Source organism: Sceloporus occidentalis, unplaced genomic scaffold (assembly GCF_023333645.1).
Source record: "Sceloporus occidentalis isolate IW3139 unplaced genomic scaffold, rSceOcc1.0.p SCAF_5, whole genome shotgun sequence".
In the NCBI taxonomy this organism is placed as follows: Eukaryota; Metazoa; Chordata; class Lepidosauria; order Squamata; family Phrynosomatidae; genus Sceloporus; species Sceloporus occidentalis.
Genome location: NW_028316985.1, coordinates 122,094,805 through 122,117,937, shown reverse-complemented (window position 1 = coordinate 122,117,937; position 23,133 = coordinate 122,094,805). Strand labels below are relative to the sequence as shown.

At 38.5% G+C, this 23,133-nt stretch overlaps 1 protein-coding gene across 2 annotated transcripts in view; it reads right to left on the bottom strand.

Moving 5' to 3' along the window:
- Positions 1–7,074: 7,074 nt before the first annotated feature.
- Positions 7,075–23,133, bottom strand: part of LOC149312761 (cationic amino acid transporter 2-like) — a 59,041-nt gene continuing 42,982 nt past the window's right edge. Inside the window, exons 7-12 of one of the 2 annotated variants that reach the window (XM_089525307.1) lie at positions 20,200–20,339; positions 16,991–17,093; positions 14,433–14,635; positions 13,859–14,025; positions 11,279–11,387; positions 7,075–10,070 (exon numbers count right to left, since the gene is read on the bottom strand). In XM_089525307.1, coding sequence (XP_089381433.1) covers positions 9,877–10,070; positions 11,279–11,387; positions 13,859–14,025; positions 14,433–14,635; positions 16,991–17,093; positions 20,200–20,339 — 916 coding nt within the window. In that variant the 3' untranslated portion in view covers positions 7,075–9,876. Of the gene's footprint in view, positions 10,071–11,278; positions 11,388–13,858; positions 14,026–14,432; positions 14,636–16,990; positions 17,094–19,796; positions 19,934–20,199; positions 20,340–23,133 lie in introns of both variants that reach the window. The other variant, XM_089525308.1, reaches the window with a different exon arrangement.

The following is a 23,133-nucleotide window of genomic DNA, read 5'->3' as shown; positions in this document are numbered from 1 at the left end:
AAAAGGGGAGAAGAAGGAAGGAGGGAGAGGCCCTTTTCTTTCCCGCCCTCAGACAACCCCCCCTTAAAATGGTTGCCAGTCAGCTCAGCTGGGACTCATTAAAAGCAGGGTTGGTCCTCCTTTTCCAGGACCTGTCCTCCATTCCAGCAGGAATTCTCCCTTTGGAGCAGGACTAAGAACTTAGCATGGGTTAACATTTACTGGGTGTCCTCCTTTTTCCAAGCACCTGTCCTACAGTTCAGCTTTCTGCCCAGTCAGGAGGGATGCCAAAATGCCCTCCTTTTTGGGAGCAGCTGCAGGACCATGAAGCATGAATTTCTAGTTTCTAGTTTGAATGTGGTTTTTTTTTAACCTCAAGGTGACTGGATGTGTCCTCCTTTTCCAGGACACATACTGTGTTTCAGCTTTCTGTCCAGGAGGAAATCCAAAATGTCCTCCGTTTGGAGGACTAAGAAGCATGAATTTACATTTCTATGAGTGATTTTTATCTCAGAGTGACCAGATGTCCTCCTTTCCCACATTTCAATCTTCTGTCCAGGAGGAATTCAAAATTGTCCTCCATTTGCAGCATGACCAAGAAGCATGAATTTATATTCCCGTTAGTGGTTTTTAGCTTTTATTTGGTATTGGCCCACATTTTTTCTTTAACGTTCTACAATTTTGCAGTGCCTTGTCCTCCTTTGTGGACTGGTGAGGACTTCTGGCAACCTTGCATTAATGGCAACCATAGCAGGGCCTCCACTTGCCAATATCATCCTTATTCTGAAGTACTCCAATTTGTTAGCCTTGGTGCGTGTGTTTTGAATCATAGAATCATAGAGTTGAAAGAGACCACAAGGCCATCCAGTCCAACCCCATTCTGCCATGCAGGAACTCTCAGCCAAAGCATCCTCATTGACAGATGGCCATCCAGCCTCTGCTTAAAGACCTCCAAGGAGGGAGACTCCACCACTCTCCAAGGGAGTTTGTTCCACTGTCGAACAGCCCTTACTGTCAGCAAGTTCCTCCTAATGTTGAGGTGGAATCTCTTTTCCTGGAGCTTCCGTCCATTGCTCTGGTAGTCTCTGGAGCAGCAAAAAACAAGCTTGCTCCCTCCTCAATATGACATCCCTTCAAGTATTTAAACAGGGCTATCATATCACCTCTTAACCTTCTCTTCTCCAGGCTAAACATCCCCAGCTCCCTAAGTCGTTCCTCATAGGGCATGGCTTCCAGACCCTTCACCATTTTAGTTGCCCTCCTTTGGACATGCTCTAGTTTCTCAACATCCTTTTTAAATTGTGGGGCCCAGAACTTGACACAATATTCCAGGTGGGGCCTGACCAAAGCAGAATATAGTGGCACTATTACTTCCCTTGATCTAGACACTATACTTCTATTGATGCAGCCTAAAATCACCTTGGCCTTTTTAGTTGCCGCATCACACTGTTGACTCATGTTCAATTTGTGGTCTACTTGGACTCCCAGTTTTGCTTCATACTTCTACATCTATCCCCTTCAGAAAGAACAAATACACGTTTGTTTCTCTTCTCCTTAAAATACCATTTGAATCCCACCCATGCTCTTGTTGTGAATTGGCTTCCACTTGTGGCAACTTTATGAAAGAGAGCCCTCCAAGAGTAGAGTGTCCAGAAGTCCTTCTTTTCCAGGACATTCCCTAGTACATTTCACCCTGGTGTCTAGGAGGGATTCCAAAAGATCCTACATTTTGAGCATGACTGCCCATTCAGACTACACTTTACCCTGGATCAGGAATCAATTCTAACACGTGAAGTTCATATTGGCCCCGATTCTGTCACAATGCATTTCGAGGCATGCGCAAGCAAATGCCCTTTAGCCCGGGTCATCCAAATTCGGGGCAAAATCCATCTTTTTTGAAAAAACCCGGGTTCCCTGAAATATGAACTTGCCCCCGATCATGATTGGGTCAAGTTCAGGGGAGGGATTGAGGTCAGAGGGTGGGCAGAGGGCAGGGCATTCCCTCCCCTCATTGGAGAAGGAGGAGGAGGAGGAGGAAAGAGCCGGAAGGATGCAAAAAAGGGAAATCTGACAGGAGGCAAAAGGGTGACAGGAGGCAAAAAGGGGGTGACTGACGGGGTCAATTTAGGGCAGGTCAGAGGCCCAAAGCAGGGCAAGGCTCTGCTTTCCAGCAGGGACCTTTTCCCTTTGATATTTATTTTTTTTACATTATTTTTCTCCATCTATGCGCATGTTTTTTGCAATAGGGAGATCTATATTTAGAATGTGGCTAGCTGCTTGTTCACTTTCATTTCCTGGCTTCCTGGGAGCCCTTTGCAAGAGGCTTTTTTTCCTTTGCGAATGAATGCTATAATGCGAATGTTACAATATGTTTTTCTTTCTAATTTGACAAACTGGCAGATTGATACACAGAATGCTTTTGCTACTGTCTCAAAGGGGTAGCCTAGGAAAAGCATGCATGGCATTGCTACCTTTTCTGGCATTTCCCAGGTGAGGAATTTATTATTATTATTATTATTATTATTATTATTATTATTATTATTACATGTGTATGAGGCATTCTGGGGTGGCAAGGAGGCGGGATACAGGATGTAGAGATGGCATTAGCTTGCATTTTGGGGTTGAAAATGGGGCCAAGGGAAGATCATAACCTGCACTGACCCAAATGCCCACAACACACACACACACACACACACACATATCCTGGAGGTTTTTAAGTTTGACAAAATGTGCGCATTTTGGTGCCTGGTCCTTTGAAAAAAAGGAGGTGGGGAAGCACACTTCCGATGCCCCAATGAGTACTGGAAGCGCCACCTATGATGATCGTGGAACTGAAAGTTGATTGACAGCGGGCGCCTTCATTTTAAACCCCAATTTCTCAAGAGGGCATTTGGGGCAAAATACCCCTTATTAGGTAGTGAGCACTTGCTTCTGGAGGGATTCGGGGAGGGGGAAACCGAGGCTCCCCAGTTCCTTCCAGGGCAAAACCACCAGTGAGCATGAATTTATCCTTACAGGATTGTTTTTAGGTTTTATTTGGCCACATCCTACTTTTTCCTGAAATATCCTACATTCGGCCACGCCTTGTCCTCCTTTGTGGTTAGGAAGACATCTGGGCACCATGCCTAAGAGCCATGGTCTTCAACTGCCCTCTTTATTCACGGGATAAACAGCACATTGCATGACATCATGTGAAAATCTTAGCTTTATTGTGCAATATTGATGGGAGTATATCGCTATGCTCCCCTCTTTTTTGGTAGTGTAATTAAGTCCCTAGTGCCTCTCACTTTACCAAGCATGCACTTTTCTAATGAGTCATACTGTCTCATGATATATCCAAAGTAGGATAGCCTCAGTTTAGTTGTTTTGGCTACTAGGGAGTTTACCTTGGAGTTGTCCTATGACTCTTTCATTTGTCTATTTTGACAATCCTTTGTATCCGGAGAACTCTCCATCACCCTTCAATGGAGCTGATTTTCCTCCTGACCTCTGGGTGACCAGATGTCCTAACTGCAAAGGAGGACAAGGCGCCACGAAATGTAGGGCATTCAAGAAAAATGGAGGATATTATAAAATAAAAGCTAAAAACACTAATATAAATATAAATTCACTTCATATGGTTTATTTACAGCTATATTACATATACTGTATTATGTGACATGCTGTCAGCCTCTGGAGATAGCAATGGCAAACCTCCTCTGAACAAATCTTACCAAGAATTTTGTATTGTTTTAAATAGATGGTTTTAATTTTTTACTGTGAAGTTTTTGAGATGTTTTTATCTTGTGAGCTGCCTTAGGGCCCTTCCTGGGAGAACAGCGTCATAGAAATGAAACAAAATAAATGAATATTCCCCATGATGCCTCGAAAATGGCAAGGCATATAGAAACAATATTTTATTTTGTATTCAACTGCATTTTTCGGATGAACCTCTCTTCACTAAAATCACCCCTCCCTATTCTCCACTTTTTATTTTAAGTGGGTTTCGGGGTCATTTACAAATGGAGCAATGAAAGAACAATCACAAATGGGAATAGGAAAAAAAATGATGAGGTTGTAATTCTAACGTATGATATTATAACTAAAAGGATGCTAGCCAAACATAATTTAATTTGGTCTATTTGATGAAAGGGTGAGAAGTCTACAAAAGCATACACCAAATAAACCATGAGAGTTTTTGTTATGTTTTGCTCCAGCAGGCTAACCTCAAGCTGTTTTTAGTAAGGGATGCTTAAAAACAACTAAGCAAAAATTCAAATGAACACTGTAAAAAAAGAAGCCAGGAATGGGCATCGTTGCCATTTTTGGTGATAGCTTTGCAGAATTATTTGTAAGTGGGAATGGGGCCCTTGTGTAACAGTTCCTTAGCTACCTCACCTCTACTTCTGTTGTTCCCATCCACCCACTGTTATAATGTGAGATTTTTCTTTGTAGTCTCTGTACAGCTGTAATTCAGTTATCAAAACCATCAACAGAGAATAGTGGTCTTTGGTCTTTCTCCTTCTTATACATTTTGACAAGTAGCATAAAACCTTATAACTGGAAACTGAGTATACAAACCAGAGGTGCCCACTGTACCAGTCACTGTTAAGCATTTCTTTCTATCTTTAACATTAGATTTTAAGTAGCTGAGGAAATACAGTTCAGCCAAGAGGTAACTAGATTTACAGTGTGACAAGAGCCAGCATGGTGTAGTGGTTTGAGTGTTGGACTATGACCCTGGAGACAAGGTTTTGAATCCAGGCCCAGCCACAGAAACCCACTCGGGTAAGTCACATTCTCTCAGCCTCATAGGAAGGCAATGACAAACAAGCTCTGAACAAATTCTACAAAGAAAACCCTGTGATAGGTTTGTCTTAGAGTCGCCATAAGTCGGAAATGACTCAAAGGCACACAACCATAACAACAAACTAAGTTACAAAATGTGTATAAAAAAATGACCATTAAGTTTTTTGCCTTAATGTTCCTACAGAAAACCTATATTTATCATTGTGGGCTCTGTGTGTGTGTGTGTATCCTTACCACTTTGGAAGATAAAAGTAAAAAAACAACTACACAGCATGTAAACTTTTATACTTTATTTTAAAAAATATAGAATAAATGCACATGTACTGTCATAAGCAACATGTTTACAATGAACAGCACCAGTATAAATTTATTGAAGTCTACAGTAACAAAGAATGATTGATGTTTTCTTGTAAAAGTGAAAAACCCAAAGCACCAAGTATTTTTATTCTTTAAACACATTTTTGTACATCATTTTTTTAAAAATCTGATTTTTCTCTAGTAACGTTTTAAAAATCTTGACTAAATTTAAAAATGATTTATCCCCATTTATGCGCACAGCAAACATATACATGGTAACCATGATTACAGTGAACATTTATATAAAAAACATACAACCTATAGTGACACAGCCAAGGTAAGCACTCATTTAGAAAGATTTTAAAATAGCAAAGTATGCAAAAGCATTTTTATAGTGACCTTCTGTGGCAGTTCTTCCTAAGTTTCCCATTAATGCAGAATTCCCTGGGAATTTGCCAAAGGCACAGGTGAAAAAGAAAAAAATTAAAAATAAAGAAAACCTACTAAGCAATTACTGAGATAGAAAACCTCTGGGGTAAGTTAACTCCTGTTCCCATCATCCCTCATTGTGGCTAGGGCTGATGGGAAATGGAGTCCAACACTACCCAGAAGGGCATAGGTTTCCTTACCTTCTTTAGAAAGTCTTTGATCATTGCCAATCCAATCCCATTCATTTTTAACTCAGAAATAAGTCCTACAGCCTTCAATAAGGCAACGTAAAGACTGCAACCTTTATCACGTTATAGTAAAAGGTATCAAGCAAAAAAGCGTGATTCTATTTCTATAATAAATTATTAAATGAATATGGATTTTTTAAAAAGCCAATCTTAAAAAAATGAGAGGAAAATAGGAAAAAAGCAAGGAAAGGATCTGGAGGAAGAGAAGAAAACACCACACATCTCTCATGTCCACCCTGCTGGTAGGTGTCCTCCCAGATTTTAAAAGCTGTAAGGTTCATAGCTCTCTTTAGCTAACCACAGGATTGTTCTGCCTAAGGACCAGTTGTTGCAGGAGAAAAAAAAATGTTAAGCACATTTATTTTCCTGTTAAGATCACAGAGATGTAAAACTAAGTGTTGGATGGTTAACCCACACACTACTGCTGACCTTGACTCAAAAGGTTTTAGTTAGTCTAACTGCATAGAGACACTGGGATGTTTATCCACTATATACACAAATACTTGAGCAAAAATTACATGGAAGTGAGAACATTGCCACATTTGCTGCATCTGAAAAAGCAAATGAACATATTTCTAGATTTTTGGACTTTGTAAAATCTAGCTACAATGAGGGAGGGCATTACAGAATTTTAATTTTTTTGGCAGTAGGAAGAAAGGCGGAATGAGAGGAAGAAATCATTAATGTTTTTAATATTTGGCATTGGTGAGTAACATTTTACAAGGCTTCATGTTATTGGGGGAAAGTAATATGGCATTTAATTTCATGCTAAAACAAAGTTGTTTGCTCACTCAGGTCTATTGCTCAGTTGGTGAATCTGGGTAAGTCCTTTCTACCTTAGCCTGCTTCACAGAGTTGTTGGGAGGTTGAGAAACTATAATCCTGAAATATATGTGGCTATGTCTTGGCCTTTCAAGGGCTAAATCTAATATTGATTTAACTGAAGTAAGTGGGTATCCATCCAGATTACTTCAAGAAATCAAAGCATAAGTGCTACCTCTTACAATATTTCTTTCAAGACACAGGTGTAAATACCTATTACCAAGGTTACCAAGATGCAAAGGCTTCTTGCACATATAAAATTCCCAACATGGAAGACCTAAGATGTGAAATAGCTTCTCCATTCAGTCACTGTTGGAATCATTTTTGTGTATTTCTCCTACCTTTCTCCACATTCATAGAGGTGAGTGGGAAAAGTTTTCCAAATCAGGAGTATTTAGCTCAGGATGTATGGCTGTATCACTTTATATAATATTGATTGATAGGTTTTTTTTATTTGGTTCAGTTTCCATTGTTTGTAGCAGTTTCAATCTAACTAACTTTTAAAAAACTGATTACTTAAAAACATATTAAAAATCGTCAGTCTCTTTTCACATTTTTAATAAAGCTGCCCCTTTTTCAGTAATACAAATATTTTAAGAAATTATTGCAATTATGTGTATACATTTATATATATTGCAAATAGAACAAACAGAGCAATACATAACTGCGGCAATATTTATTTACATTCAATAATGACAGCTTCTTAGCACATTGTACATTAGAATTATGCATTTATTTCTATAAGTGTTCTTTTCCTGCTATTTATTATGCATAAAAGCAGATTAAAATATAGCTTCTTTATATTTTAAAGACAAAAGAGGAGTTGATGCCATATTTACTGCTCTTACAAAACTCGGTACTTCTAGGCTGGCTTCAGAAATTAAGTGGGGTAAAATAGGGAGGAACAATGCAATTGACCTGTGCTCTCTCTCCCTGCCCTGGATATTACTGTGTAAGGTTCAAAGGTGAATTTTATTTCCTTTTCACATTTGAGTATATAAATGCCCTGAAGGCACCAAATCCAGTTGGATCTTGGAAGTTAAGCACACTTAGCAATGGTTAGTACTCAAATGGGAGATCATCAATGAATATCAGGTAGGCTATAATTTAGAGGAAGGAACTGGCAAAATCACCTCTGAGTATTCCTTGCCTATGGGATTACCATAGGTTTTGACAGACAAGAAGGCAGATAAACACAATAGCCAAGCACAACTGGGTGGCTCCTGTTATTTTTCCTACTGTTATAATAGCAGTTAAGGGCAGATGAACCTTAAGATTTGGAAAAAGAAATTGAAAATCCTGCCTAAGATAGATTAATTCTTTAAGGTATGTTTGTCAGTCTATTTTCAAGAGCTTCTTAAAAAATAGAATTTACACTTCTTTTAAAATACTGTATGGTTTTCAAACCCCACAGCAGCAATGAAAAAAATTGAAAGATTATTATTAGAGGTTTCAGGGTTGTGGGAGATGTACATTCTAATTATTTCACTACTGGAGTAAGCTACAGAAGCTCATTCTCTCTATCCCACACTTCCACCACAAATAAAAAAAGAAGGAGAAAGGTTATGCTACCAGACAGTTTTGCTTCTTCTATTGCTTGCTCATACAACATATACTGCCTCATAAGTAGAGTTATGTGTGAACCAGATCTGGACATATACAATATACTGCTTTACCATAAGTGGTGTGCAACAAATGCAACTTGCTAGAATCAAGCTATGGACCATAAATGTGAGTGAAAATTTGCAACACAATAGTGACTATTTGTACTAAATAAGGTGCCCACATCTAAATCAAAATACATATATACAGTTTTATTTCAAAATGAATTACTTTTTCTACTTTTCTTCCCCTCTCTAACATGCAAAACACACCTCTTAACCAATTCCTTAGAAAAATAAAGTTCTGTCATGGTTTATATAATAAATATTAGTGCAGTTATGATGAAATTCATTGCCAGATATGGTAGTTCCAAGAAGGACATCCCAGATGTTTGAACGTTTAGTTAAACCATGATGGGCTTTACTGGGAGGAAAACAAGCTGTAACAAATCTTGGGCTTGCATCCTTCCCTCTACCTGTGGAGCCAGAAGGACAAGACTGAAAGAATTCACTTCTGATTTTTTTATAGCTCCCGCAGCATATAATGTAGTGTTATATATGAATACTAAACAATATTAAACCTAGGACAGCTTGTTTAAATAAGCCGGCTTCCTAAGCCATGGTTTGAAGCTGGCTTCTTTCAAACAACCATAGTTAATAAGAATCACAATTTGTTAGATTCAAACAAAAAGCTAGACTACTTTTAATCAAGCTTTACTGTGGTCCATAATATCATAACAGGCAGTGTAGGGGTAGTAGTTTAATATTTCTCAGTGAACTTATTTGGTTTGCCAAATATATGTCTATGTTGTCAGTTGAGTACACTGTTTTGTTGTTAGACAGCTACTGGCAATCCAAACTGTTCATATATGCATCATCACCACCACCATCAGACAATTCAACAGGAGCATCTGCACCTAAAAAATCCCCAGTCCCATAGATACATGTCATTTGTCTGTACTTTAATTTTCCTTTAAGTGAGCAAAGGTCTGTTTTTCATTTTCATTTTCACTTGGGAAATGACTGACTAAAAATGTAATTTCAAACATTGGAAGTGTATCCATATGTTACTATTTACAAATACTGTTCTTGAACCTAAGAATTTTCAGGGGAATATTCATGCTTCATATTAAAATTCAGCAGTAGTTAACACATACCATACATACAGCATCACTAATACATGCTAAAATTCTCCTCTTTATATTCCCTACCTCCCCACCCATCTAATTAGTTGTATTTTAACATTTCTGTGAATTTAGAGTAGCTGAAAAAGGTCTACTTATGTGGCTATTTAAGACAGGTATTACATCAAAGGAACTCAAACACAAGAACTCATATCCCTCCACCTTCAAATATTTCTAAGGAATTAGTTGCAAGGTGATCTTTGAATTAAGATTGTATGATGCAACTAAAAAAATCCTCAAGATTTTTTAACAGTGACAGACAGGTAGAAAGTACCCACTGGAAAGCTCTTCCCTTCCACTTCCTTGGTAGTTTCACTTCAGATAATACATCTGTGGAAGTTCTCAGTTGGATGAGATAACTAGCAACCAGTCTAGATCCATCTTTCATGTTTTCTGGTAGATGTTTTCATAAAGCACAAGCAGATTACTGCTGACAAATGTTTGACCATTTCACCCCACTCCCCAGCAACTATATTCTGTGACAGTTCACTGCTTGAAAAACATAGACAACATGGAGGTTGGCAACCATTAGCATTCACTTGTCCTTTCATCAGTAATAAACTGAGCATTTTCACTTGCATTTTCATGCTCATTTGCCTCTTTTCTATGGTCCTTTTCTAGCATTTCACTTTTTTCTGAGCAGCTATCATCATCTTCTTCGTCCTCTCGAGGATGGCCTTCTACACTATGTCGTACGCCATAGGAGAAGTAAATCAGGAAACCTTACAAATGAAAAGAAAAGAAAAACATTTTCCCACCAAGCATGTAATATATTCTGCAATTTTTCTATAGTTGTACTTATGATTACTAAAATAGTCACAACTTCATACTTGATCATAGTTCTCTGTCCACCTGTACTGAGCATTTAGCCCAATGCTATCTTAATAATTTTACATAGTCATTTTCAGTGAGCTCGGTGTAATATACATTATCTCTCACCTGCCCCAAGTAACCACATGAGATAGGCTAGTCCAAGAAAAAGTGACTGGCCCAAGATCATCCAATGGGCTTCATGAAAGTGTATGAATTTCAAATTCATTCTATGCAGTCCTACATCTGTGTTTTCTCCAAGAACACTGGCTGGAATTCACAATTGCAGTTACATGCGTGTATGCATTTATGACTGATTCATATTCACAATCTTTACAGTCCCCCAGCTCAGACTTAACTGGCAGCAGCCACTGTGAGCAAAAAAGGTCTGTTCTTGGGTCTATTGTGATACAGCTGGCTGACTTTTCCATCCCACTGCCACAGGCAATCTTCAGTGTGAGGGGGGATTATTTCAGAGATCTTTCTGTCGACTCACACTGGAGATCATTGGTGGGAGGGGTTGGAAGCATCGGTCAACTACATCTTGATCAACAGAAGAACAGACCCCTGTGACTCACAACAGCTACTGCCCAGTAAGTCTGGATTGGGGATCAAGTTAAGTTTCTACTTAACTATGTAACTAAGGTAGTTATGAAGCTAAGTAGCTGATTTAGAACTATGGACACTGTGCTTGAGGATCAAGGTACTGAAGGATATTAAGTTCTACCCTGTTAGTACAAAGTAAGGAAAATCTAACCCTCAGTTTCTATTCCCACAAATTTTGGGGTGGGTAAACGTTCATTTTTGGAAAATACTTCCTCATGGCTAATAGGATTTCCAGCAATGCAATCTCCAAGGGTCTGAAATATCTAAGACACAGGCAGTACCAGATAACTGATGCCTGCTAGCCATACACAGTTTGTCCAAAGCAAAGAGTTCAGATCTAGGGCTCATCCAGGAATTTGGTGGTGTGATTGCTAGAAACCATCTTTTGGCAAGAGATGAACATGCACTGAGCCAGATTCAATACCCTCTATATTAGAAACTTAGAAACTGTCGATAAATCTTTATTTGAAGGAAGCTCACAACAAGTTTTTTCTGCTCTTACAGGAATACCTACCAAGTGCCATCCAGATGCTAAAACGAATCCAAGTTTCCCCACTTAGCTGCATCATTAAGTAAATATTCACTAAGATGCTCAAAGAGGGCAACAATGGCAAAAGTGGAACCTAAAGACAAATATTTTACAATTTCAGTTTCTTTGCCAAATACCTAGAACATTACAGTAATACTGCTGTAATTAATTTGGTCGAGTCTAGATATGCAGTCTCAGACAGGAAAAGGAAAGACCACAGTTCTGCAAGGGAACATGTGGGCTGGGAGCTAGAAGTCCACAGACAAGATTCTGCATACACTCTAGGGTTTCTCACAACCTGCTAGTTCCATTGCATCCTTCTGAAAGCCACTTAAATATCAGGAGACCCTTCAGAACAGCACCCAAATGTATGGGGCAGTAAGCAGAAGGGAAGTTGGTGCAACCTTCTAGCCATACAGAAGTACTTCAAGTGTGTGTATACAGATATAAGTAATGCTTGATGGACTCTGGCCAAGATGGATGATTGTTAGCAGCACGAATTGTGTGCTGCTTCTAGCTTTGCAGGATATATTATTATCTTTAAGGGTATAAAGATATGGAAGGATTCCCCATGGGCAGAAATGCAGTTTTCTGTATAACTCCCTCCCCCAGCTTGTCACAGGAAAAAGAGGCAGAGAGAGCAGACAGATGGAGAAAGAGGCAGGGAGGGTCTGCCTCCCTAGGGACCATGGCAGTGGCAGCACCCCCTCTTTCTTCCCTAGACTCTTGCTGCCCTCAAGAGGGTCCTGCCAAGGAAGGAATCCACAATAGATATTAATGGTTTTCCATTTTTTCGGGGGTCCTGCTTCCCTGCAAATGTGGAGGACCAACTGTATAGCCAACTTTGTGTATATTATTCCTAAATTATAATATGTATTTCAGTTCAGAGTCTCTATTCTTTAGTTTAGTTTCTTTGTTCTCATTTGCTTAGTGTGAAATAAGATGAACTGAACAAAGTGAGCATTACTTATGAATAAATTCACAGGATTATGCCGAAGAGAAAAATAAAAACTGGGATATCTGAATATGCACCTCTTCCAGATGCTGAACAGTTCATGATGATAAGGGTAATTATGGTTTTTTTTTTGTTATCTGATACCTCCATCCCACTGAAACAAATTCGCTATGCTAGCTACAGAAAAGCTGATTCAGAGTCTCTTGAGGAATCAAAGATGATTTAGATGCAGTGGATTAAATCTGACTTCATAATATCCTGTTCCGTGGTCTACTACTGATAATAATACTACTGCCAGAGCTTGACATCTGTAGACTTATCTGCATGTATAAGTAGAGCTTCAGCAGTGGTGGAACACTAGATTTTCATGTGGCCAGCAGAGAGTTAATTCTACCCCAGCCTAATCCCAGTAGTAGGTCTGAGGGCTAGGACTGCTCTATTAGTCACTCATGTGAATTTCTTAGACTAATTAAAATCTGCATAGAAATGCACTGAAATAAAGCAATTGTTTTTGAAGGCGACCATACCCAATTTGGTTTGTTTATGCACACATGTGTTAGCATGCATCTTCTTAAAAGAATCATTCTCTCATTCATGAGTAAAAAAGAAAAAAAGGTAAAGCCACTTAGAATCCAAGACAGCAGTGTCCCTGCCATCGGTGTCACCTGGTGCAGTGGACACTTCTTCAGAGGCGGAAGGGGTGGGGCTTCTGCAAGGAAGTATGGGCACAGGCTCAGTCAGCCCGAGCACATGCCCGTGCCCCTCCCTGCCATAGCCCCCATCCTTGCCACCAACTCCTTCTTCTCAGGAGCCCAGAGAAGCACGCACACCTCCCAATAGTCCTTGCTGCTCCTTAAGAGGAGAAAGGAGTGGCGGTATGGAGCTTGGAGAAGCATGCACGTCTTCCGGTAGTCCTTGCCACCTCAGGGGAGAAAGGGGCAGCGGCAAGGAGATGTCAGGGGTGCGCACATGCTCAGCCTGGCTCCTTGCCGCTGATGGACTGTGGCAGGGCTGAGTGGGGGCAGGAGGGGCAATTGGGTGTCAGCCCCTCTGTGGTGTCACCTGGGGGATCTACACCCCCAGTACCCCCTCCCCCAGTGACACTACTGATCCAAGATACTTTACTAAATTTTAAAAAGTCTGCTGCTCAATCTTTTTAGTCAAATGAAAACTACAGTAATTTTAAAATCAGTTAATCACATTTGCTATATTTTGCAGCGCTAACAAAAATGAATTCTCAGCTTGTTCTACAGTGGAGGCTAAATTCCACAAAGTGTTTTTGTTTGCTTGGTTATTTACATTAAGAAGACAAACTGTTTCAATACCATACATACTAACAGATTTATTGTGTTATGAACTTTCACAAACTACTACTTATTTTAATCATATGCTTAGTCTATTAAGTGCACTGAAAGGTTGGTTTGTCAAATATCCTGGTAAATGAATAAACTATTGTGATTATTTGCTAGCATTTATACATTTATCTTCATTACTAAAATAACAATGGCAGTAGTACCATTTCACAGAATTTCCCCCAAAGTATTAGAAGCATTATTTACTACCCACTTGTATTTTTTATATTAAGGAATCCAATTCTTTGTTTTCCTTACCATAAATGCCACCTTTTGCTGACTCTGAGGTTGCCTCCAGATGACAAGTATGATGATGACAAATAGAACTGAAAGAGCTACAAGGAGACAAATACTCCAAAGCTCCAGATTGGCAAGAAAATGGATCCCGTAAGTGGTCAGAATGCTCAGGCCACAAACCAGAAGACCTATGTGGAGACGATCAAGGGAAACAAGAAAGGAGCAGATTGTTTCAGTATCTTAGATATGTGTGTAACATTTTTTAAACGTTATTTTTATAACATTTAAGAATCTTTAGCAATGAAAGTAGGGTTTTTTTTCAAAAATGAAAGGCATCCACTTTCCTCTTAATGAATCCTTGAAAACTAGGCTATTTATATCATTACAACATAACCCTCAGCCAAAGCATACAAGCCTGCTATTTTCTTCCCTCAGTTTTCCACACTGGAAATTTAGAACAAAATTTCTTCCAGCCTCACCTGCTCTATCATTTTACATATGAATTTGACTTTTTGTTTTACTTAAATGCTACATGCTTATTAGTTGGAATTTCAAAGATGCTCTACAGACTTACCCAAAACAGGTTTTGACTTACCCAACACACCTACAAGCAGGTTAACCATGGTAGCAGACTGTTCAGTTGGCAAACTTGATGGATTTATCAGTGTTTGTAAGCTAAAACTGTGCCCTGGTATCATACTAATTTGAGATTCACTTGCACATTCTCTTTCAGATGCTTCAAGAGCTTCTTTTTCTGCTGAATATTTAGGTTGCTCATAGTTTAAGCTGGGTTGGTACCTGTGTGCACAAACACACAAAGAAAATTGTTGAGTAAAACCAGGAAAATAAATTTTTAAAATGACATTCAATAATACATTATATTGTAGAACATATTTCAGAGGCTGTCAAGTGAACAAAAAACTCTCCTCTGGTCTCTGTGCAGCATCCCCATTCCATTTGTTTAGCACAATGGCTATATTTATTTTAAAATCTGCAGAATGACAGGAATGATGGTCCAAATTTCCTTAATGTTGGAAGAGTTACAGCAATTGGAGGGGAAGAGGAGTAGTTGGAAGAGGCAGCCAAGTAATTTATGCTCTCTCTTCTTACTCTGAAACGTACATTTTATTTGTCCCAGGAACAAATACAGTTATTACAGTTCCTCTGATCTATCTATGAATCATTTCACGATATGCAAGTGATTCGTTTCATAGGTGTACAAATGGGATGCTTGTAATTGCAGCATTGTGAAGCCTTGTCTGGCCATTAATAGCTATGTGCTATGCTCCAAATTGGGGCTGGGCATGCTCTGGAGCACAGAATGCTGCATGACACCATGTATGGCTCCTTCCATGTTCTGAAAGGCTGCAGCATCCCTTAACAAGTCTCATTTTGGTAGAATGAAAGTGATGTTTCATCACTTTATGCTGCATCTAAATGGAAACTAAGGCTGTTTTGGGAGGGGAATCTCATTGTTCTTGTTGTTGTTTTGTGCCTTTAAGTCGTTTCTGATTTACAGTGACCCTAAGGTGAACCTATCATGGTTTTCTGGGTCTGAGAGTATGTGACTCAACCAAGGTCACCCAGTGGGTTTCCATGGACAAGTGGGAATTGAACCCTGATCTCCAGTGTCATAGTCTAATGTTCAAACCACACCATCACACTGGCTCCTTAAGGAAACCCCTAGAACAGTTTCAGAGACATTTTTTTTGGCCAAATGTCTTTGTCCTTCGAGTCCTAAGGGCCACACATAAACCCACAAAGGACCATGCAATTCTCACACTGCTAGGATCCACTAGCCTAGGAAGCAAGGCAGCCCAGCTGCCTATGGTGTGTTTATATGGAACATAAGCTAGGGCAGGGAGTTTTCTTGCAAGATTTATTCAGAGGTTTGCCATGACCTTCCTCTTAGGGTGAGAAAGTGTCTTTTGCTCAGTGAATTTCCATGACTGAGCAGGGACTGAAACCAAGGTATCCCAAAGTCCTAGTACAACATTCAAACAATTGCACAAAAAAGGCTCCCTCCATCCACTTACTGGAGGGACCAAAAACAGCTAAAGCAGTAAATAATAGCATGCACATTTTTACACCGCTTATCAATGCATTTAAGAACTCGCTAAGCGGTTTATAATGTATAAGCTAATTGCCCCCAACAAGCTGGGTACTCATTTTAGTGACCTCGGAAGGATGCCAGCCTGAGTCAAGCTTAAGCCCCTGGCTGGTACTGAAATCACAACATGCATATGGCTGGGCCACCACTGACCCCAGTGGCAGCGTGTGCATGTCTCATTAAAGACAATTTCATCTGAAGTCCCATTCTGCCTAATGGCACATGGCTGCATGCACATGTTGCCGTTGGGGACAATGAGAATTGAGCATCTACAGATTTTGGTATTCAAGGGGGGGGGGACAGATTCTCCCATGGATACCGAGGTCCCACTGTATTTAAGTGTTTATTATGGTCTTTTACTGATTTCAAACTGCTTTGTATTGTTTATATTTAAATAATAATAAAATAATAATAAAAATTTTATTTGTATACCGTTTTTCCAACTGATCAAAGTGGTTCACAGTAGCATACAATATAATACAAAACACTACAATGCTCAAACAATACAATAAAATCTCCATTACCTCAGCAATATTACACAGTATATTTCATGTACGTCCTAGAGATTTTACTATACTAAGCAATATACAAGCACTATACATAAGTTAAAAATCCTAGATTTGGATCCCATCTCCTCCTGTTTGTTGTTGCTGTTGTTGATGTTGTGTCCCTTCAGGTCACTTCCAACTTATGCCAACCCTAAGGTGACCATATCATGGGATTTTCTGGGACTGAGAATGCGTGACTCAGAGTGGGTTTCCATGGCCAAGTGGGGAATCGATCCCTGATCTCCAGAGTCATAACTCAGTGCTCAAACCACTACATCACACTGGCTCTATGCTGCTATATTACAGCATTACTAAAATTTATATATAGTATCAGAATGGTTGATCTTGTGCATAACTTATTTATTGGACAGGCATTTTGTTGGTTTAAACATCTTTGCAAGAGAAACAAAAATAGTTCAGCAATTACTAAAGAAGATTGCATTTTAAATAATTTATTAATAAAAAAATAGTAATTGACCCATAGTAGGAACTCACCTAAGAATGAGAACACAAGCTGCTACCAGTGAGTATGCAAGAAGTGTTCCAATAGACATCATGTCTACTAAGGCTTTTAGGTCAAAGAGAAAAGCCATTAGAGCTAGAGGGAGAAGGTAAAATTTGTGTTAAGATGTTTTATATATTAAGAAAATCATTGATATTGTGCTACCCAGAACCTTTAATATTTTCTCTTAGAAACTTTTTCTTTGCACAAGTCAAGAAAAATCAGGATCTTATAAATTATGGAAAGAATGAAAACTGTGTTTTATGCCAATATTGACATTTCTGTATTACTGTAGTATTCTGCAACATTTTTGGAATAAATAAATCATTTGGGGAAACTTTGCTAATTTTATAATTTCAGTCTACAGTTGTTTTCAACAGTTGGTTTTAATCTAATTTTAGATTAAAAAACTAATCTAATTTTAGATTAAAAAACTAGAAAAAACTAATTTTTCATGGCAAACACCATACATTTACATACATGCATAGATGAAATGGGCAAAATGCACTGTGGCTAAATCATCTTGAAACAGTGAGCATTGAGAAAGCTTTGTTCTGTCTCCAATCCCATTTGTTGTGATGGAATTTAGATGGGAAATGTTCCTGTGCATTGTGCCCATATCAAACCTTGATCTCTTTCTTTTCTTGCAGAAAGCTCATGCACAGAATTAAGAATATTCAGCATTCAAACATTTGTAAAATATATTCCTAGTTTAAGCAGTATTAAAACCAATAAAGCATGTGTGACATAGAGGATACAGGCTACAGATTTTTTTGAAAACATGAAATCTACAAATGTGGTCTTTGGCAGATGTAATGCTGGTTCCCTGAAAATCACAATTTTAAAAAATCAGGAACCAGCCTCCTTCTTTAGCATTGGGCAGCATCCAACAATGAGCTTCTTGTAACAGAATGGCTGAATCCAGAAGAAGTGAGAAGAGGAACTTGTCCTTCCCACTGCAGCCTTCTGTGCACCACAAACCCCTGTTTTGAGTATCTGGCAGACCATATGCAGCTGCTTTGGGTGGCAAATCCATTAGGGAGAGAGGAAGGGAGGTTCCACTGGCACTGCAGTACCACAACCATGTTGGATTCAGGGAATTATTCATTAGTTTTAGCATATGTATTAGTGGAAACCATGAATGATGCACCATGATTTGCAATACCACTTCAAATCATGGTATTAGCTACAGGTTTATGGGGAACCAAATTTTGCACTGGTAGACATGTAATGTGTAGCCCCAATTATCACTGGGAAAGAAAGGCAAGGGAGTTACCCCAAGAGGGGGAAGCAATGAAAGCGCACATTTCCCGAGTTGGTTTTTGATGTAGAATCCATGTTTTGGGGGGCACTGTGTTACATTTGGATAAGATCTATTTCAAATGAGTAATCTACTATCAATTTAAAATTAAATCTCACTTTCATAAATTTATATTGGTATGGGTTGGCAGAAGCTAACTCTAAATATCTAGTTCTTGGAAGCTAACCTTTTTGAGATAACGATAATAAATAAAATAATGGATGATAACATCCAAAATCCACAAAACAGTGATAGCACTATTGGGTCAACCAAAATGCACAAAATACATGACACAAGCTTTCAAAGCTTCATCAAGCAAAGGTGATAAAAATCATATAGGAGGAAAAGAAAAAAGATGAGAGTGTTAGAGTAACAGCTCTACATTCTGTCAAGATGTTGTTCTCAGTTAGGATGGCATGGAAGGATATCCTTGCAGGCAGAGAATATTCCTTTTGGCCATTAATGTCTCAAAAGAATGCTTCCTTTGAGATACAGATTGCCTCTGTCCTCCATACCAATTTAACTAAGAACAATATCTTGACAAAATGTAGGCCTGTGACTTTAACATCACCATATTTTTAATTTCCCTCCCATATGCTTTTTAACACTTTTGCCTGATGAAGAAACTAGTGGAGCTTCAAAAGTTGGCATTATGCATTTTGTGCATTTTGGTTGTTCCCATAATGGTATCACTGTTTTGTGGATTTTGGATAGTGTACTTTGCCAGCACTGCTACTCTTGAGTATGTTTTCTCTTTTTGAGATATATCACCCTAAATCACATGACATCACAGAATATTGCAAGCAAGATTATAGTCTTGCAGATATGAAATGATTTGAGAAGGTGTGTCTTCTTTAGTTCCACTATCCTGATAACCTAATAATCAAAGAGACTATTCTCTTTTCTCAAATTTCAGCCAACATAGGTACTACATGGGCAAAAAATTAACCTGTAAGTATATGGTTTCATTTGGTTTAGACTGCCCGATTTTGAACTCCTGATTTTTGTTATAAAGGCAACATCAAATTTTAACACTACTTAGAACAAAGAGGTTATCATGCTGAATTGTTAATAACAATGCCACTTTGGAGCAGGAGGGGGAACCAGGGAAGAAGAAAAACAACTCATCCTTCAAGCTACATTCCATTTGCAATTTTTACATTCGGTACAGAGGTTTATGTACATGACTATTATACAAATGGCAGAATTCAAAGACAGGCTTGAAAAAGCAGAGGAATTTTACCAAGGTATTCACACATGCTTCTTTTATTCCACATGCACAACCAAGCATCATTGGTCACATTAGAGAAATGCTTTAGGGAATAACTCCAGAAAGCTTCTTCTATCACCACCACCACCTTCACAATTCAGGTGTACTATGCCTTCACCAGTTTCATTCCCATTTTACATGCAATGCAGGCCCATGTTATCACAGAATTAAGCATGTGAACACAGGTTTCAGATCCCAGTTAAGTGAGACCTGGTTTTACAAAGCTTACCGGCAATGAGCCCCGCTGTCAATGTGGCAGCAACTGGAGACTGCCTCTTGCTCACTTTGGCAAGAAATCTAAAGAGTAAACCATCGCGTGCCATGGCAAACAGAATGCGGGGCAAAGGGAACATAGAGCCCAGAAGACTAGAACAAAGAAATTTAGTTGTTCAAGTTCTATTGGAACAATATTACATAACAAAGACTATCCAAAACATGGACATCAAGGGACTTTTACCAATAAAATTCAGTAGAATTCCAATAACCAAAAATAAAGTTGGGTGGAGGAAAAAGATATATTGTATTTAGGGATTCACATTTTATCATTAGAACCATAACTGCCTGTCCATGTCTTACTTTGCTCTCTGACAGAGTTAATTTTCCGTAAGCAGTTAATATGCTTCCAGCCTCACCTGCTACAGCCCCCGATGATAAAGTAGCAACAAGCGGAGTCTTCGTTTTGGGGCTGATTTGAGCTAGCCATTTGAAAAGCAACCCATCCTTCGCCATAGCATAGATTACACGCGGCATTGGGAAAATGGATCCAAGAAGACTGAATAAAAAGCAAAAGAACATGCAATATGGCCAACACAAATTCATGCAATGCATTAGAGAAAAGCAAAACTGCTAATTACCAGCACGTGATACCAGAAACCTAATAGACATTTGAGGAACTGGTAAGAAAGGAGATACTGTATGCAAGACATATTATAGTTAAGATACAAGTTACTTGAATCTTCAACTGATATTTCTGATATTATGATATCAGAGATCATAAAAACTACTTTTATGTACAGTATATTTTGCAGCCTTTATAGCCCAGCTCAGGGTTTTGTGTTGTTTTTTAATCTCACAAAGAATCTGTGTACAGATTGAGATTCAGGAGTATTCTAATTTCCTTTCTCCTACAGACTATACTGCATTTGACCCAGATTTTAGAATGTCCACACAATATTTGAAAGAGAGGTCTTATACAGTTCTAGCACAACAGTTTGTAAGTAATGCCTTCGGAATAAAGGGACTGTGCACTTGTTTATTATTCTTTATACTTTGAAGCAAGAGAGAGCTTCATATCTGATAAATGATCTGTACAACCCCATAAATCAAGCACAAATTACATTTTCCTGCCTAACCAAGAAGGGTTTGCAATAGAAAGAATAGGCAGGCTTGTGATGCTATCCAAAAAGCTTTAGGACAAAAAGTTATGAGATTAACTTGCTGGCTTGTAAAGATGCTGTACAATATGTGACTAATTTCTTAGCATTACCTTTAAAATTGAGAGGACTGTATTTCAATTCAATTCTCTAAAAATGTTATGCTATTTGCAACATTTTAGTTATTTTATAATTATGCATTTTTCTTTCTTTTATTTTTTGTGTCCATATTTTTTGTTGGAATCAAATATTATTAACTATTAAGTAAAGTAACTTGTGTCTTCACTATAGTTCTTTTAAAATAGAGTACCAGCACAATATATCTAGTAGTATTTGCAATGCAATTAAGCATTACCACACCTTGACAGATTGCACCAGGCAGCAGAATTAAAAAAGGTAATCTCATCCTGCAGTCGACAATTCCTTACAAAAAACGTCAATAACTAATCATATCATGTATTAAAATGTGAAGAATTACATACTTTAAACAGAAACTTGAAGAATTTGCTACATCTCCATGGAAAGGAACTATTTTACCTAAATCAGACAAGTCATTCAACAAGCACGCTAGTGTCTGTTCCAAACAGGATCAGCAGCATGGTTCACCACATTGCTCTTACTTAAGCCATCTTGATGCATGATCATTGCTGAAAGTCTGTTAGGAGTCTGGGCACAATAAAGCTGTAATTGTTGTGCTAATCCATATGATTTCACTAGTTACTGTTCTGGCTACATGGATATATCTGAGCACACCATTTGAAATTTGAGAAAATATATTTATTACAATTTTATATATTGATAACTACTGTAATTACTAAGTATAAGTTGTATTAGGACAGCCACATGAGCCTACCAGGCACAGAGCCTTCAATTACTTACCCTCTCAGCAGCTACTATATATTTCCATTTTAAAGGTTTATTTTTATTGGAAGTTGTATGGTCCCCTACAATGCACTTCTGAACTGGCAGGGCAAATAAATAAAATGCACACTGGAAGTCATGCTTCCAAATTTTAAAACCAATCAACAGTAAGGGATGAAATATTAAATCTATCATGTGGCTAAATGACAAAATGATTTTTAATGAACTGAGAGGCTTTGTGACCCATTGTAGATTCAACATTTCTGATTTCTTAGCAATACTTAATAGACTTGGACTATGCGCTCCCTTTTTCATCTGGTGAATTCCTCTCCTTCCTTAAATGGTTTGTATTAACTACAGTGTATACATGGCTTGTACTAACCATGATGCAGGACTACACTGGCCTCAAATTTACCAATAGTGTCTTTTGCAAACTTGTTTCAACCCAGATTCATAATCTGGTTACAAGGGCAATTCAGAGTAATTATGTAGGTTTTACATTGATTGGAAAATAAAATCAGAGATGGGGTGGTGCAGCTGCTAAGCAAGATGTAAATTTACACTATATTTAAAACAAACCAAAGAAAGTAATGAGGAATTCACTGGGAGAGGGTGAGAGATAGTACAGTGTCACAGATCCTCTTCTCCTATTGATGACCTGAAGATTAGGAATGCCATGTCTCCATTACATGAAAACAAGTGAGTAAAGTGTCATGGCTTATTTCATTTGCTGTAGGATCCTGGACAGGTTGCTTACACAATATGTGTTAAATGTAAATATCATATCAGCTAAACAGTCCTAGCATTAATAGCAAACAAGCGTACGCAAGTGTTAGGAAGCCAAGACAGCACTATGGTTTGATATATTATATCTGATATTTGCAAAATGCTTAAACCAGCCCTTGGTGCATAGAAGCCACATTTACATCAGGCTGAGCAGCACAAGAAAGTTGGTCTTGGTACTATTTTGGTTTCTTTCAGCTTCATGACTTTTAGAGGAAATCTACTTGAAGTGGCAGAACAAATAGTTTAAACAATTGACAAAGTCCAAACTGGATGCAGCCTCTCTAAATACAGCCTTATTTTAAATTATGCAAACATGGTGCATAATCAGAGTGCAGGAGGATGACGTTTCCAATCTCCTCCTACCAGAGAGCAAGACTGTGACCAGTCAGAAGCAGGACCACTTTCACAATTAATTTTCTGGCAGGAGACGACAGGAAAAGTAATCCATTTGCAGCCCAACTGTCAGCTGAACAGATATCCTTTGCTCAGTGTGAATGTAGGCTGTTAAGGTGGGTTTGGTTGCATTGGGCCAAGATATGTCACTTA